General features: G+C 34.5%; 1 protein-coding gene, 1 non-coding gene and 1 pseudogene across 9 annotated transcripts in view; 1 reads left to right on the top strand and 2 right to left on the bottom strand.

Moving 5' to 3' along the window:
- The window catches only part of MKLN1 (muskelin 1), a 391,857-nt gene that overhangs the window by 302,978 nt on the left and 75,330 nt on the right, over positions 1-13,549 (top strand). For all 8 annotated transcript variants that reach the window (XM_024990572.2, XM_024990571.2, XM_059885486.1 and 5 more), the window contains 2 exon segments: positions 1,837-1,949; positions 12,066-12,278. In XM_024990572.2, coding sequence (XP_024846340.1) covers positions 1,837-1,949; positions 12,066-12,278 — 326 coding nt within the window.
- On the bottom strand, positions 8,699-8,770 carry TRNAE-UUC (transfer RNA glutamic acid (anticodon UUC)). The gene has a single exon. It is a non-coding gene; the product is annotated as a tRNA-Glu (tRNA).
- LOC132345174 (transcription factor BTF3-like) lies at positions 9,925-10,490 on the bottom strand (annotated as a pseudogene).

Consider the following 13,549-nt stretch of genomic DNA (forward strand, 5'->3'; position numbering starts at 1 on the left):
GGTTTTCTCTGCTGTGAGAATTTATGCGTACAAAGAAACTTGCTTTTCAGAAAGAACATTGAGAACCCAGAGCCCAAGAGGAAAGGTTATTAAAGTTAATGAACCAGGGTAACCTTATCCAGAGGTTGCCCAGAAACACCATTAAAACAAAAGGTCAATTGCTATTGCTATTTTAGTTGTATACCCTCTCCTTCTCCAGGCTTTAGAATCTAATGGGGTTTGGCAAATAATTTTTAGGTCAGATGAAAACTCTTAAATTTTTTCCTGTAAAATTTTCAGTATCTGGGCATTACTGTGTTTCATTTGGGAAATAGAATGTTACTTAACTAATGAGAATGGATTGTTTTGTGTTTCTGAGAGCTGGCACCATTCCACTGTTTCACATTTGTACAGAACCGAAAGTGTTCTAGGTACTTAAGTTAGACATGGAAACAGATACAGTGATACTATTTTTATTGCATTTGTGGTGCTTAGTAACTACAAAGTATTTTGTGTGTGTATGCATGTTTTAAAGGTAGAAATGCTGTTCATGCTTGACAACAGTCTTCAGAATGTTTTCGTGTAACTTATACCTGAAAATCTGTATCACCACACTAAGAGTTCCATAAATGAAAAAACCAAGACCCAGGCAAGTGAAGTGACCTATACATGATTACTAAGTTAGATTAGAACGGTTCCAGTGGTTTGTTCTTATCCAGCAGCTTTAAGATTTCCTCTAGGTTCTTTGACTTAGAAGATTCACTTAGAGTTTGAAATTACTTGAAAACATGACAAAAATCTCTTATAAGATATCTCTATGAATGGCAGGAATTTTCTTAAGTAGTGTTACAGTATTTCCATATGCACTCTGCATTTTACCCCTTCATGGTAGGATGTAAGGTAGGTGACAGTCTCCATATATATAGGCTTGGGTCATGTCAGTTAGAGAGTAGATGGCTTTATAGTTTCCTGTAATATAGTATTTAACTTAAAAAAGTGGTAGGTATGTATAACCGATAGACATAAGATATTTACAAAGGAGATAAATATTTGAAGAAAAGAAAGGTACTATTATTTTATAAAGAAAGTGGATGATTCACAGTGTTGTATATAAAAATTTTCACTAGTCTCTGAGCAAGAAATGTTTTGTCACATGATAAAGTCCATAGATATAATAGACATTTCAGAGTTAGAAAAAATCAAATTTTCAGGATACCTGGAATGACTTAAAAGTTGATTTCTGAGGAGTTAAATCTACCACAATATATTGACAGTAATTTCCCCCAGTTTCCATGGGAATATCAAGGCTATGCATCACTTTATTCTTAAGATATCTAACTTCAACTCAGCTAGTTTTAACTATTATTTTTGATATTGTAGTAGAAAACAGTTTTACTGCGAATTTTTTTTACGCACTGTATATTCCTCTGGAATTTTTTTTTTTAAAGACTCTGAAGCTGCATTGTTGAGAAGCTGGTAAAATGTAAACTTTTCATGGCCTAACACAGAAGATCCTAAACTGGCTGCTCATCAAGATTCCCCTTGGATACTGTCAAAGTACTGCCTCTTTTTACTCACAAAGGACCTTTGGAATCAGAATCTTAGGGGATGCCTCTTAGTTACCTTCATATTTATAAATCTATCAAAACACTGGTTCTGCAGCAGCCTTTCCATATGCTTATGTTTAGGAAATACTAGTATTTATTTTGGAATGTTACCAGTTTAAAAATTTCATTTTTAAGGTTACTTAGAGGAATCTTCTTAAATGATCTTAGAAGCAATGGCTAAAGTGGGTGCCTTTGCTTAAATTCTGTTCTTAAGTTTATTTTTTTAAACATATTTTTCTAATTTTCACAGAGACTGTTTATTTGTTTGGTGGCTGGGATGGAACGCAAGATCTTGCTGACTTCTGGGCGTACAGTGTGAAAGAGAACCAGTGGACTTGTATCTCTAGAGACACTGAGAAAGAGGCAAGTTTTCAGACTTGAGTTCTCACCCATCTTTATTACGATAGGGGTGTGGGGATACACTTCTCTTTCTGAGTGATTTGTGTTCTTTTCTAATGTATGTCAGCAGTGGTAGCAGAAGAATTTGTGGTGACAAGTTTGGCTTACGTATTCTTGCATTCCAGCTTCTATAGCAGGTTCTTGAACTACAGTTACATGAACAAGTCTATATTATAGAGATAAATAGAAATGGGTATCTAATATAACTTAGATTTTAACCATTTTAGTTAAAATGTAACTGTATAAACCATCTTTTTTCTCATGTTTGTGTCACCTCTACTCTTATTTTGTACATTTATTTTTGTTTCCTCTGGAAATACGTGCTTTTGATTCCTCACTATCTTGCTACTTTGGCCCCTCCATATTTGACTATATTATCAGTTTCCACAAATGGTAGATATTTTATTTTTAACTAAAATTGTTTATATGTATTCATGAGTGAGTCTATTGATGCATATACACATAAAACTTCCATAGTGAATAGAATGTCTTGAATTTATGATTTTGAATTAAATAAGTGTATAATTAATTATACACTGCTAGAAGGCACATATTCATGTTTTTTTTTAATATCTTTGTAGAATTTTTTATTGTACTTTTCCATCCAAGCAGTTTTAGATTACAAGGTGAAAAATAAACTAAAAACAATTGTAACAGCAAATGAAAAGAAGAAGAAAAGACTTAATTCAAAGCCACCAGTTTTAATCTAGGAAGGCCATTTTTTTAAAACTCTGGTGCTATGTTTTTCATCTTAGGAAACTGGATTCTTGCTTACTTGGTGTGTTCCTTTGTTAATCATTTGAGTATTTTTTAATCTTTCTAAAGAGGTCTTAAAATTATTATTATCCCTGTAAAAACGGCCTTTGCCTTTTCAGTATTAAGTACCATTTTCTGAAATGATTATTTCTCTCCTCAAAAATACAAAGGCAGATCTTAAAAGAATACCTTTCTTATTGCTCTTAAACTATTTTAAATCTAGGTTGATTGTGTCTGAATTGTTTTTGCAAGAAGTTTACAATTCATCCTGAAATCCTTTCTCTTCACTGAATTGTGTCGAATTAATGCCTAAGTTCCACCAGTTCTAGCACCCAATACTGAGTTTCAGACATTTTTTCCTCTCTATTCCTTTCAGCTTTGTGGTTTCTTTCTTAAACTTTTTTTGCCTCCATTGTTGATTCCAAACCTAGTCTTCATTCATTAACATAGTCTTTAAAAAATTTTTTTCTTTGGGCCACATAGCATCTCTGCTTAAGCCCTATAATTAATCTCAGTCTGTTTCAGTTATCTACTGCATTCTATATATCACAATATATTCCATATATTACAAGTACCCACAAAACTTTAGTGGCATATAATAATAAGTATTTTGTTCACCAGTCTGTAGGTTGACTGGGCTCACTCATGTGTTGAGAGTCAGCTGACTGTCTCTAGTCTAGACTAGCTTCTGGGACTATTTGAGTGTGTTCTGCATAGCCACTCATCTTCTTGTTGGCTAGCATGAGTCTTATTCTCATGTAGGGGCAAGGCTGCAGGGGGATGATGTAGACATATGTGCGTCAGTAAATTTGTTATTGTCCCATTTTCCCAAAAGAAGTCATGTGATCAAATCCACAGTTATGGCCGATGGGCGGCACTACCCAGGGACATGGATCAGGGAAGTATGAGTAATAACAGCTACAACAATAATAAAGAAGTTTATCTACCTTAGTTCTATTTGCTTAGTGTGAAAACTTCAAATTTCTCATCATGATTTGGTCCCCATCTACTTTTCTAGCCTCATTATTTGACTGTGCTAGCCATACTTGTAGTTGCTAGAATTATTCAACATTCTCACCTGTATTCTTTGGTATGCAATTTGTTCTTTCCCTGTTTGGAATTAACAGAGGCTGCTCCAACCATGTACTCAGCTTTTACCTAGTGTATGCCTGCTGCTGCTGCTAAGTCGCTTCAGTCGTGTCCAACTTTGTGCGACCCCATAGACGGCAGCCCACTAGGCTCCTCTGTCCCTGGGATTCTCCAGGCAAGAACACTGGAGTGGGTTGCCCTTTCCTTCTCCAGTGCATGAAAGTGAAAAGTGAAAGTGAAGTCGCCTAGTTGTGCCTGACTCTTCGAGACCCCATGGACTGCAGCCTGCCAGGCTCCTCCGTCCATGGGATTTTCCAGACAAGAGTAACTGGAGTGGGGTGCCATCGCCTTCTCCGAGTGTGTGCCTACTTACCCTTTAAAACACAGTTCACACTTCAGTTCCTCTGTGAAGCCTTTCTTGACTTCCCCAACCAGAATTGGAAGCTTCGTTTGGTGTGACCACTTAACCCCTTAAATTTCTTGAGTGGGTTACTACAATGATTAGTTTATATTTCTGTTTCCCAGTGAAAACTCTGAATTTCTTACGGCATGGATGGTTACTCTGTAGTGAGTAAATAGTTCAGATAAGTTAGATAAAAAGCTAATGCTGGAGAAAAGCAAAGAAATGATAAATACAAAATTCAGGAGAGTGGCTGCTTTGGCAGGAGAGGGGAATTATAGGGGTCCTCAAAAGTAATATTAATGTAATATTCTAAGTAATATTTAGAATGCAATTAATAGTAGATTATTTTGCTGAGAACACTTTTCTGTTATTTTCAAGTCAGTAGAGGTAAATTGATTATCCAGTATTGGAATTAAGATTTATTATAGTTTATTATCACTTCATTTAAATACCTAAAAACCTTTGTTTCATTAGTGAAGTGAATGAGGATATATGGCTCTAGCAAAATGCTCATTCCTTCCAAAATTGAAGAGGTTCATATATCTAATTTTGTTTTCTACAAAATTAGTACAGTAAGTACAAGTTTTATTATTTAATGATACCTCAGTGCATATTTTTTAAAAAGTATAATATACAATTAAAAAGCAGAATTACTGTGTGTAAAATAATTAAGCAACAAGGATATATTGTGCAGCATAGGGAAATAGAACCGTTAATTTGTAATAACTTTAAATGGAGTAGAATCTATGAAAATATTGAATCACACACACACACAAAAGTAATTTAATTTATTTAGATTAAGTACCCTATCAATAACACATAGTAGATTGAAAGATAGTAGAATGGCTCAGCTTTTAGAATAATTATTTTAAATGTTCATGTATATATGCATGTAAGTTTTTATTGGTTCAAAACAAATTATATTTTTAATTTTGCATTTTTATAAATATCTTTAATATCTATCTTAGTGGAAGACAGCTAGATTCTCATATGCTCTTGTGCATGTCATCTTTTATAACAGACTGTTTTACGTAAAATATATGAAGAAAATTGGACCTCACATTTATATATTCTTGGAAAGACTATTAATATTATTAGTAGTAGTATTTTAATAGTATTTTAAGTGTAGCCTTTTTATGTAATAGCACATATTCTTTTTTGATCTTATACTCCATATTGACAAATTGTTGTTTGCTTCTTAAAAGTAATTGCACTATAGACTCTGAGACCTCATCAGCTAATGGTTTGTATTCTGTTACAGTAAAATCCACTGATCTGTGTTGCTCTTTGAATATATCTTTTTTCCTGTGCTTGTTTTTTTACTTGTGTGATGGTCACCTGAAAAATATTGGTTCTGTGAGTTAGTCAGGTCTTCAGATGTTGACATATTTTATTATACCAAACCAAATTTGTTAATATCACTTCAGTCACATTAGCAAAGTCTTTATGTGTTGAGAAGGTGTCACAATCACAGTGGCAGGTAGAAGTTTTCTAAAATTCTAAATTTGCTTTAAAATGTACATTTTATTACTGGCAACAGATTTTATCAGTTGTTTTCCTTTAAAGTAAAATACTTCATTTACTTTTCAGAAAATCTCTGAATACCTGTACCTGGATTGTTAGTTTTCTTTTGAGTAAATACCATGTTTTGTGGAAAAAGCAGCTAGATCAGCATGCAACTAAAACAACTGCATAGATGCTTTTCCTTAAGACAGCCATCATATGTCAAGTAGCACGGTCTTATAGTTTTCTAAGTCTCTTTAATTGTGACTGAATAGAAGGCAGGTAGATTTATATCTGCTGCTTATATCACAGGTCATGTAGCTTCTGGAAGATATCACATACACTTATAAGTGAGTAAGAGTGAAAATAGTATTGTTATGAACAGTGACAGATTTTATTTTACTGGGGTCCAAAATCACTGTGGACGGTGACTACAGCCACGAAATTTAAAGACACTTGCTTGCCCCTAGAAGAAAAGCTATGACAGACTTAGCATATTAAAAAGCAAAGACATCACTTTGCCAATAAACGTCTGTATAGTCAAAGCTATGGTTTTTCCAGTAGTCACATATGGATGTGAGAGTTGAACCATAAAGAAGACGGAGTGCCAAAGAATTGATGCTTTCAAATTGTGGTGCTGGAGAAGACTCTTGAGAGTCCCTTGGACTGCGAGGAGATCAAACCAGTCAGTCATTCCTAAAGGAAGTCAACCCTGAATATTCATTGGAAGGTACTGATGCTGAAGCTGAAGCTCCAATGTTTTGGCCACCTGATATGAAGAGCTGACTCACTGGAAAAGACCCTGATGCTGGGAAAAATTGAGGGCAAGAGGAGAAGAGGGCAACAGAGGATGAGATGGTTAGATAGCATCACTGACTCAATGGACATGAGCTTGAGCAAACTCCAGGAGATAGTAAAGGACAGGGAAGCCTGGCATGCTGCAGTTTGTGGGGTCACAAATAGTCAGACATGACTTTAGTGACTGAACAATAACAACAATTGTTATAAAAATGACTTTGACTTTATAGAGTCCCTGAAGACCCCTGAAGTGCTGTTTTAACCCCCATTCCCTTTTCACATAGGAAGCTATCCCAGTAGTGCCTTAGTTAATGTCCTTTATGGGCTTCTCTGATAGCTCAGTTGGTAAAGAATCTGCCTGCAATGCAGGAGACCCTGATTTGATTCCTGGGATGGGACAATCCGCTGGAGAAGGGATAGGCTACCCACTCCTGTATTCTTAGGCTTCCCTTGTGGCTCAGCTGGTAAAAAATCCACCTGCAATGCAAGAAACCTGGGTTCAGTCCTTGGGTTGGGAAGATCCCCTGGAGAAGGGAAAGGCTACCCACTCAGTTACTTAATGTTCTTTGTAGGTGTCTTACTTTTACCCCAACTCTGTCCTGTCCCTGACCCCGGACTCAGTTCATGATAATGCAGTGCGTTTCAGTGCCATGTTTCTTTAGTATCCTTTAGTTCCTTGACTTGTCTGTCTTTCTTGACCATGGCGTTTTTGAAGAATATTTGGCAGTTTTGTAGACTATCCTTCTGTTGGGTCTGTTTAATGTTTCCCTAGGATTGGATATAGGTTAAGCATTTCTAGCTGCGATGCCACGTGTGAACATCAGGTCCTCCTAAATATGTCCTGTCAGGAGACAGGCACGGTACATCAGTTTGTCCGATGTGCTCACCAGATTTCCTGCTCCATGATTAAGTAATTTGAGGGGAGACATTTTGAGACTATGAAAATATTATGTTACTCATCAAACTTTCCAGAGAAGGAAATGGCATCCCACTCCAATATTCTTGCCTAGAGAATCCCATGGCCAGCGGAGCCTGGTGGGCTGCCGTCTATGGGATCACACAGAGTTGGACATGAGTGAAGCGACTCAGCAGCAGCAGCATCAAACTTTTGCCCTTTTAGCATCCATTGATGGAACTGTTAAAACTTTCTCCAAAGTGGTTGTACTGTTTTACGTTCCTTCCAGAAATGTATGCGAGTTCTGGTCGCTTCCTATCTTCTTTCCCTATTTGGCACCTTTTTCAAGAATCAATGGAGTATATAAGTATATTTGTCTTTTAGGATATTCGAATATGCCCCATTATCTTTTAATCTATTTATATTCCAGTGTGACTTTAGATCAAGTAATGTAAGACCTTTTTGTTCTTCTTTTTAAAAATTATTTTGACTCTTCTAAGTCCTTTACATTTTCACATAAATTTTAGAATCATCGTCAGTTTCTAACACTGTTGAAATTATGATTGGATGTGTGTTCAGTCTATAAATCAACCTGAAGGTAATTGATGTCTTAATGATACTGAGCCTTCTAATCCGTGAACAGGGCTAAATTTCCATTTATTTGAGTCTCATTATCCCTCAGCACTTGGAGTTTGAAGATTAGAGGTCTTTTTTATTAAATGGACCCCAGTGTATTTTGCTTTTCCTTGCTGTTATAAATGAAACTTAAACATTTTTAATTTTCAACTTGTTTCCTGATAATATACTGAAGTAAATTGATGTTTTAGTATTTTTTGTATCATCACTTTCGTGAATCCACTTAATTATTTCTAATAATTTGTCTTTTGTTCTATGTTGATTTCTTAGGATGTTTTAAACACTCCTGTCATCTTTGAGTAGAGATGATTTAACTTCTTTGTTTCCACTCTTAAAAAAAATTTTTTTTAATGTCTTACTGCACTGGCTGGACATCCTTATTTCAGATCTTAGCAGGAAAGCATTCTGTATTTCACCATTAAGTGGAAAATTAGAGTTAGGATGGTCATACCTTGTTTATCAGATATAGGAAGTTCATTTCTTTTCCTAGTTTGCTGTGAGTTCTTCCTCATGAGTATGTGTTAAATTTATCAGGTGCTTGGTTCTATAATATTTATTGCTAAGATTGTATATTTTCTCTCTTTATTCTTTCACTTTTCTTTTTTTTGACCTTGCTAGCTAGTGGGATCTTAGTTCCCTGGCCAGGAATTAAACCTGGGCCCCAGCAGTGAAAGCACCAAGTCCTAACCACTGGACCACCAGGGAAATCACCTTTATTCTTGGCAAAGTACCTTGATTGATTTTCAGATGTAAAATTGACTTTGCATCTTTGAGATAAACCCCCTTTAGTTATGAAATATTCTTTTTATATATTGCTGTATTCTATTTAATATTTTGTTAAAGATGTTTTGTGTTTGTAGTCATGAGGTATACTAGCTATCTGTATATTACTTCTCCTCTTCCTCCTTTGTAGTATAGCTTCAGTGTTGTGTCGTCCTCATAAAATATGTGTTAGGAGTGAATAGAATACAGATTTTAAAAATGGAGGTCTTTTTCTTCCTCTGTTTTCTGAAAAATTTTTTGTAAAATTGATACTAGTTTTTCCTTAAGTATTTGATAAAATTTACCAATATAGATAGCTGTGGCTGTATTCTCTTTGTAGAAAGATTTAAAATTATGAAGCCAAATTTTCAAGAGATATAATGACTTCAAGAGATATAATGACTAACCCTAACCCTAACCCTAGGGTGTCAATTTTAATGTTATTTTTTCAAGGAATATGTCCGTTTTATCTTCTTAGTCAAATTTTACTGTATTTTTCATGATAGTTCTTTGTTTTTTAGTGAGCCTATATTGGTGGTACTGCTTTCATTTCTGATACTGGCAATTTGTATTTTCTCTCTCTTTAAAAAAAAATTAGCCTTACTACTGGTATAATTCTGTTAATCATTGTTATTTTTTGAAAGGAAAAAAATAACTTTATTAGTTTTCTCTATTTTTTCTTCTGTTCCCCAGTTTCTTGGTTTCTATTCTTTATTCCCTTTTTTCTTCTTAGTTAGGAAGTAATTTGCTCATCATTTTAATAGCACTTTTGCTAATTAAACTGAAGCAAGAAGTTCTATTATTCTCCTATTAAAACTTCAGATTTCACACTGTAGGGAATATGGCATAGATTCATTATATGTTGCCTCATATTTGTTTTTGAAATTGTTTAATTACAGAGGAAATTGTTTGTTTTTTTTTTTTTTAACCAGGTAAAGAACTTTATTAACTTGCGTTTCAGACTTTCCTCCCAGGCTTCTTCAGCTTAATTAGCTGCAAAGAATGAATTGTATACAAGCAAAAAATGCGAAGAGCTGCATTGTCTTGGGGCTTGGGATTAAAAATACTAGATCTAGATTTTATTAGATCCATAAAATTTTAAAGAGCAGTCATAATATAAGATAGCAACTCCCAATAACTTTTTCAAGATTTATCTTCATCAGAAGTTGACTCGGCTTACTTTGCTTCATTCTTGGAAGCTTCACCAAAATTGTCCACAACATCCAGAACTTCATCATCATCATCCTCTCCCATGGCAAGTGGTGCTTTTCCATCCACAGATTGTTCAGGCAGAGCCTCAGCCTGTCTTCTTAAACTGGTCGGACTCTGTGCCAAGCAGGTTTAAGATGCTGGGTAGCGTTTCTGTCAGCTGCTTTGTCTCAGCATGGCCTGTAACAGTGAAAGTCTTTGCTACCAGAGAGGCCTAACCTCTAGGGTTGTTCAAGTGAATCACTATTCCTTGATTTGTGAACATCTTCACCTCTTCAATACCAGAGATACTGTTTACCTCTGACTTCTTTAAAGAAACTGAAATTTCTTTATTGTCTGCTGTAACTGTTCTAAGAACCACTTTCTTCTTTCTGCTAGCAGTTTTTTTCCCACTAATGTGCGCTTGTGCCTGCCATTTGGCGAGTTTATTCTGGTTCGCGATAGTTTCTTTCATCTTGCTGGAGCAGAAGTAGGCTCCCCTGGTGGATTAGGTTTGGTGCTTAGGGGGTCTCCTGCAGACCAGCTGAAATTAGGTGCACACATGTGGGGACACAACATGGCAGCCAGAGCGGAAATTCTTTCTTAAATAAAATTTCTGCCTTTCTGCTGCAGATTTTCCTTGACAAAAATATTTAACAATAATCTTAAAATAGTAATTAGTGTGAATACTCACACGAATGTCAAGCTGTTTTTCCTGTCTGATATTTTTATTCCTTCATCTAATCTAAATAATACTGGATTACTCATCCTGTAATACTGCTTTTTTATGTTGTATCCTTCTCTAGAAATCTATAATAGCTCTTTAATGCTTGCAAGATTATATTCAGTTCTCTGTCAGTCATTCACAGGCTTTTTGTCTTTCTACCTTATACTCAACTCTGCTGTTTCTGTGGCAGGAATTCTTCATCTCAGTCATAACTGCACATACTGTAGTGTAATTTTGCTTTTGTTTCTCTTCTGGAGAAAACAGTATGGAAGAGTAGAAAGAACAGTTTTTGGCTTGGTTACACTGGGTCTTAGATTCTATATCTTAGACTGTAGACAGACTATTTAGACTGTGAAATGGTGATATTATTTCCTTATGGAGTTGTTACAAGGATAAGTAAAATATATATATGCATACATAGTAATTATATAGGTAGAATTTAGGAGATATTTAACAAATACAAGTTATTTTTCCTTTTCCCTCTTTCAACTAATCCACTTCTATCCAGTTGAAGTTCCATTTTTTTTTTCCCATGAATTCTTGTTTTTTTTTAGGTTTATACTACAATGTTTTTTTAACCTTTTCTGTCCTGTGATACAAGTGATCTCAACTAATTAATTTCTGTTGATAATGTACTGTTCTTCATTTTGTTCCCTAATTGTTTAATGTAGCTGAATTATTTATCTTGTCAGGAGAGTCAATTTTATATAATATAAAGTGTGGAAGAAGTAGAGAAAGACTTGGATTCTCATTCTGCTTCTTTCACTAGCTTACTACTTTCAGAAGGATATCTTTCTTCTTTGAGCTTCTGCATCTTTATTTTTTAAAGGAGAACATCAAACTATAAGTTTTATTAAGGTTCCTACCAATTATGAAATTCTAAATATTCTTGGAGTATCTGTTTTATGCTAGATTCTGATGAAGTGTACAAAAATATTTTGAAAAACCAAAAGTGTCTTTGAGTAGATTGACATGTACAAAAGAATTAAGCTCTGTACCCAAATGACAAAATGTAATGGAGTATACATTAGAAGGCATATAAGTGTTATAAACAGAGTGCCATAAAATAGAAAATAGTTGTTCTCGTCTTTCCTGGTATAGTTTAAGCATTTCTAAGCTAAGATTTGTGTCTCCTATTGCTTCTTTTATTTTTCTATAGAGACTTAAGTCTAATATTGGACATATATTAGTTGGACTTGATCAAATTTCTGAGCAAACCTGTTCGTGAAAGTCAGCAAAAAGAGGCATTTAATTTTGTTTTCTGTTATTTATTCTTTGAATTTTCTTTCTTTCTTTCTTTTTTTTTTTGTTTGCTCTCCACAGAATGGTCCTAGTGCTAGATCATGTCATAAAATGTGCATTGACATTCAACGAAGGCAAATCTACACTTTGGGGCGTTATTTGGATTCCTCTGTGAGGAACAGCAAATCTCTGAAAAGTGATTTCTATCGTTACGACATTGACACAAACACATGGATGTTACTCAGTGAGGATACTGCTGCTGATGGAGGACCGAAACTAGTGTTTGATCATCAGGTTTGGTGCATAGATAACTATATGGTGGAATTAATTAGTGCTTAGTCATTCTAGCTGTTCGAATTTCAGATGTTATGCTGAGTTTTCTGTTAGTGATTTCTACCACAAATACCCATGACAAATAATAAAAGAAAGTATTGTTTCAGTAGTTTAAAGTTATTCTTTAATTTTTTTTTCTCTTATTTGGTATAAAATAAAGTAATATGATCTCAGAACACAGTTGTTAATTTATGAAAACTTTATAGAGAGTAGATGGAAAGGCAAATTTAGTTCTATGGTATTCATAAATCATAACATTAAATTTTAAATTGTTTATTCTACATTCCTGAAAATTTTTTAATTACTTTATAATGAGTTCAAGGATTTGAAATGTAGAGTGTTTCTTCCAATGTGAGTACAGTATATTCACTTTTGTATATAATCACAAACTCACTATAAGATAGATAAGAATTTGGCATGTGCCAGATGAAGTTTAAATTCAGGACCAGTAGAAGTCATATAATGATGTTGTAAACAAGAAGACTACATATAGTAGTCTCATAAACCATTTAAATATCAGTATGTGTATAGCTCTCATCATCCCAGTTATTGTTATCTGTCTTTGAATTTTTTTTTTATTTTTAAATTCTTATTTTGTATCCTTTCAGTTTAGGTCAGTACTACTTCAAACTAAATAGTAACCACTTTGAATTCAGTAGGCAGTTTTGCTTGGCTCAGCCCATGTCCAAAGTTTTTGGAGTATGGGGAAGAAAAAGATTTTTTTTTAAATCTATAGTACTATTAATGAACAAAACATTATATCAGTACTTGAGAAATTGGGGGGTGGTGCTAGAATTTATGACATAATCTATGCCTAATATCTAGGCATTAAAACTAAAGTCTTTATTTACTGCTTCTTTACCAGTTTTTGTTAATTCTGTAAAACTTTCCTCCTGCCATGTTTATATTAACAAGAAGATTTTATAGGAGAATGGTGAGGGGAGTGGCTTATATGCCTACCGAGTATGTGGTGGGTGGAAAATAAAAAACATTAGTATAGAGTGTGCTCCCCAGATTGAATTTGTAACTTGTGCTGGCTGTACATAACCCAGCTCTGTAAGGCTGCACTTTCCTGCTGACATACTCAGTGTTGTTCATGTAGAAAATAAGAACTCCAAAAAAGTTAGACTTGCTCTGATCTTTTAAAAAGAGAACATCAACAGATAATGTTATTAGGGGAACAATTTATTTTCTTCCAACTTGTTCCAAATATCTTTTCCAAAAGATGCTTA

This window comes from Bos taurus, chromosome 4, assembly GCF_002263795.3.
Source record: "Bos taurus isolate L1 Dominette 01449 registration number 42190680 breed Hereford chromosome 4, ARS-UCD2.0, whole genome shotgun sequence".
In the NCBI taxonomy this organism is placed as follows: Eukaryota; Metazoa; Chordata; class Mammalia; order Artiodactyla; family Bovidae; genus Bos; species Bos taurus.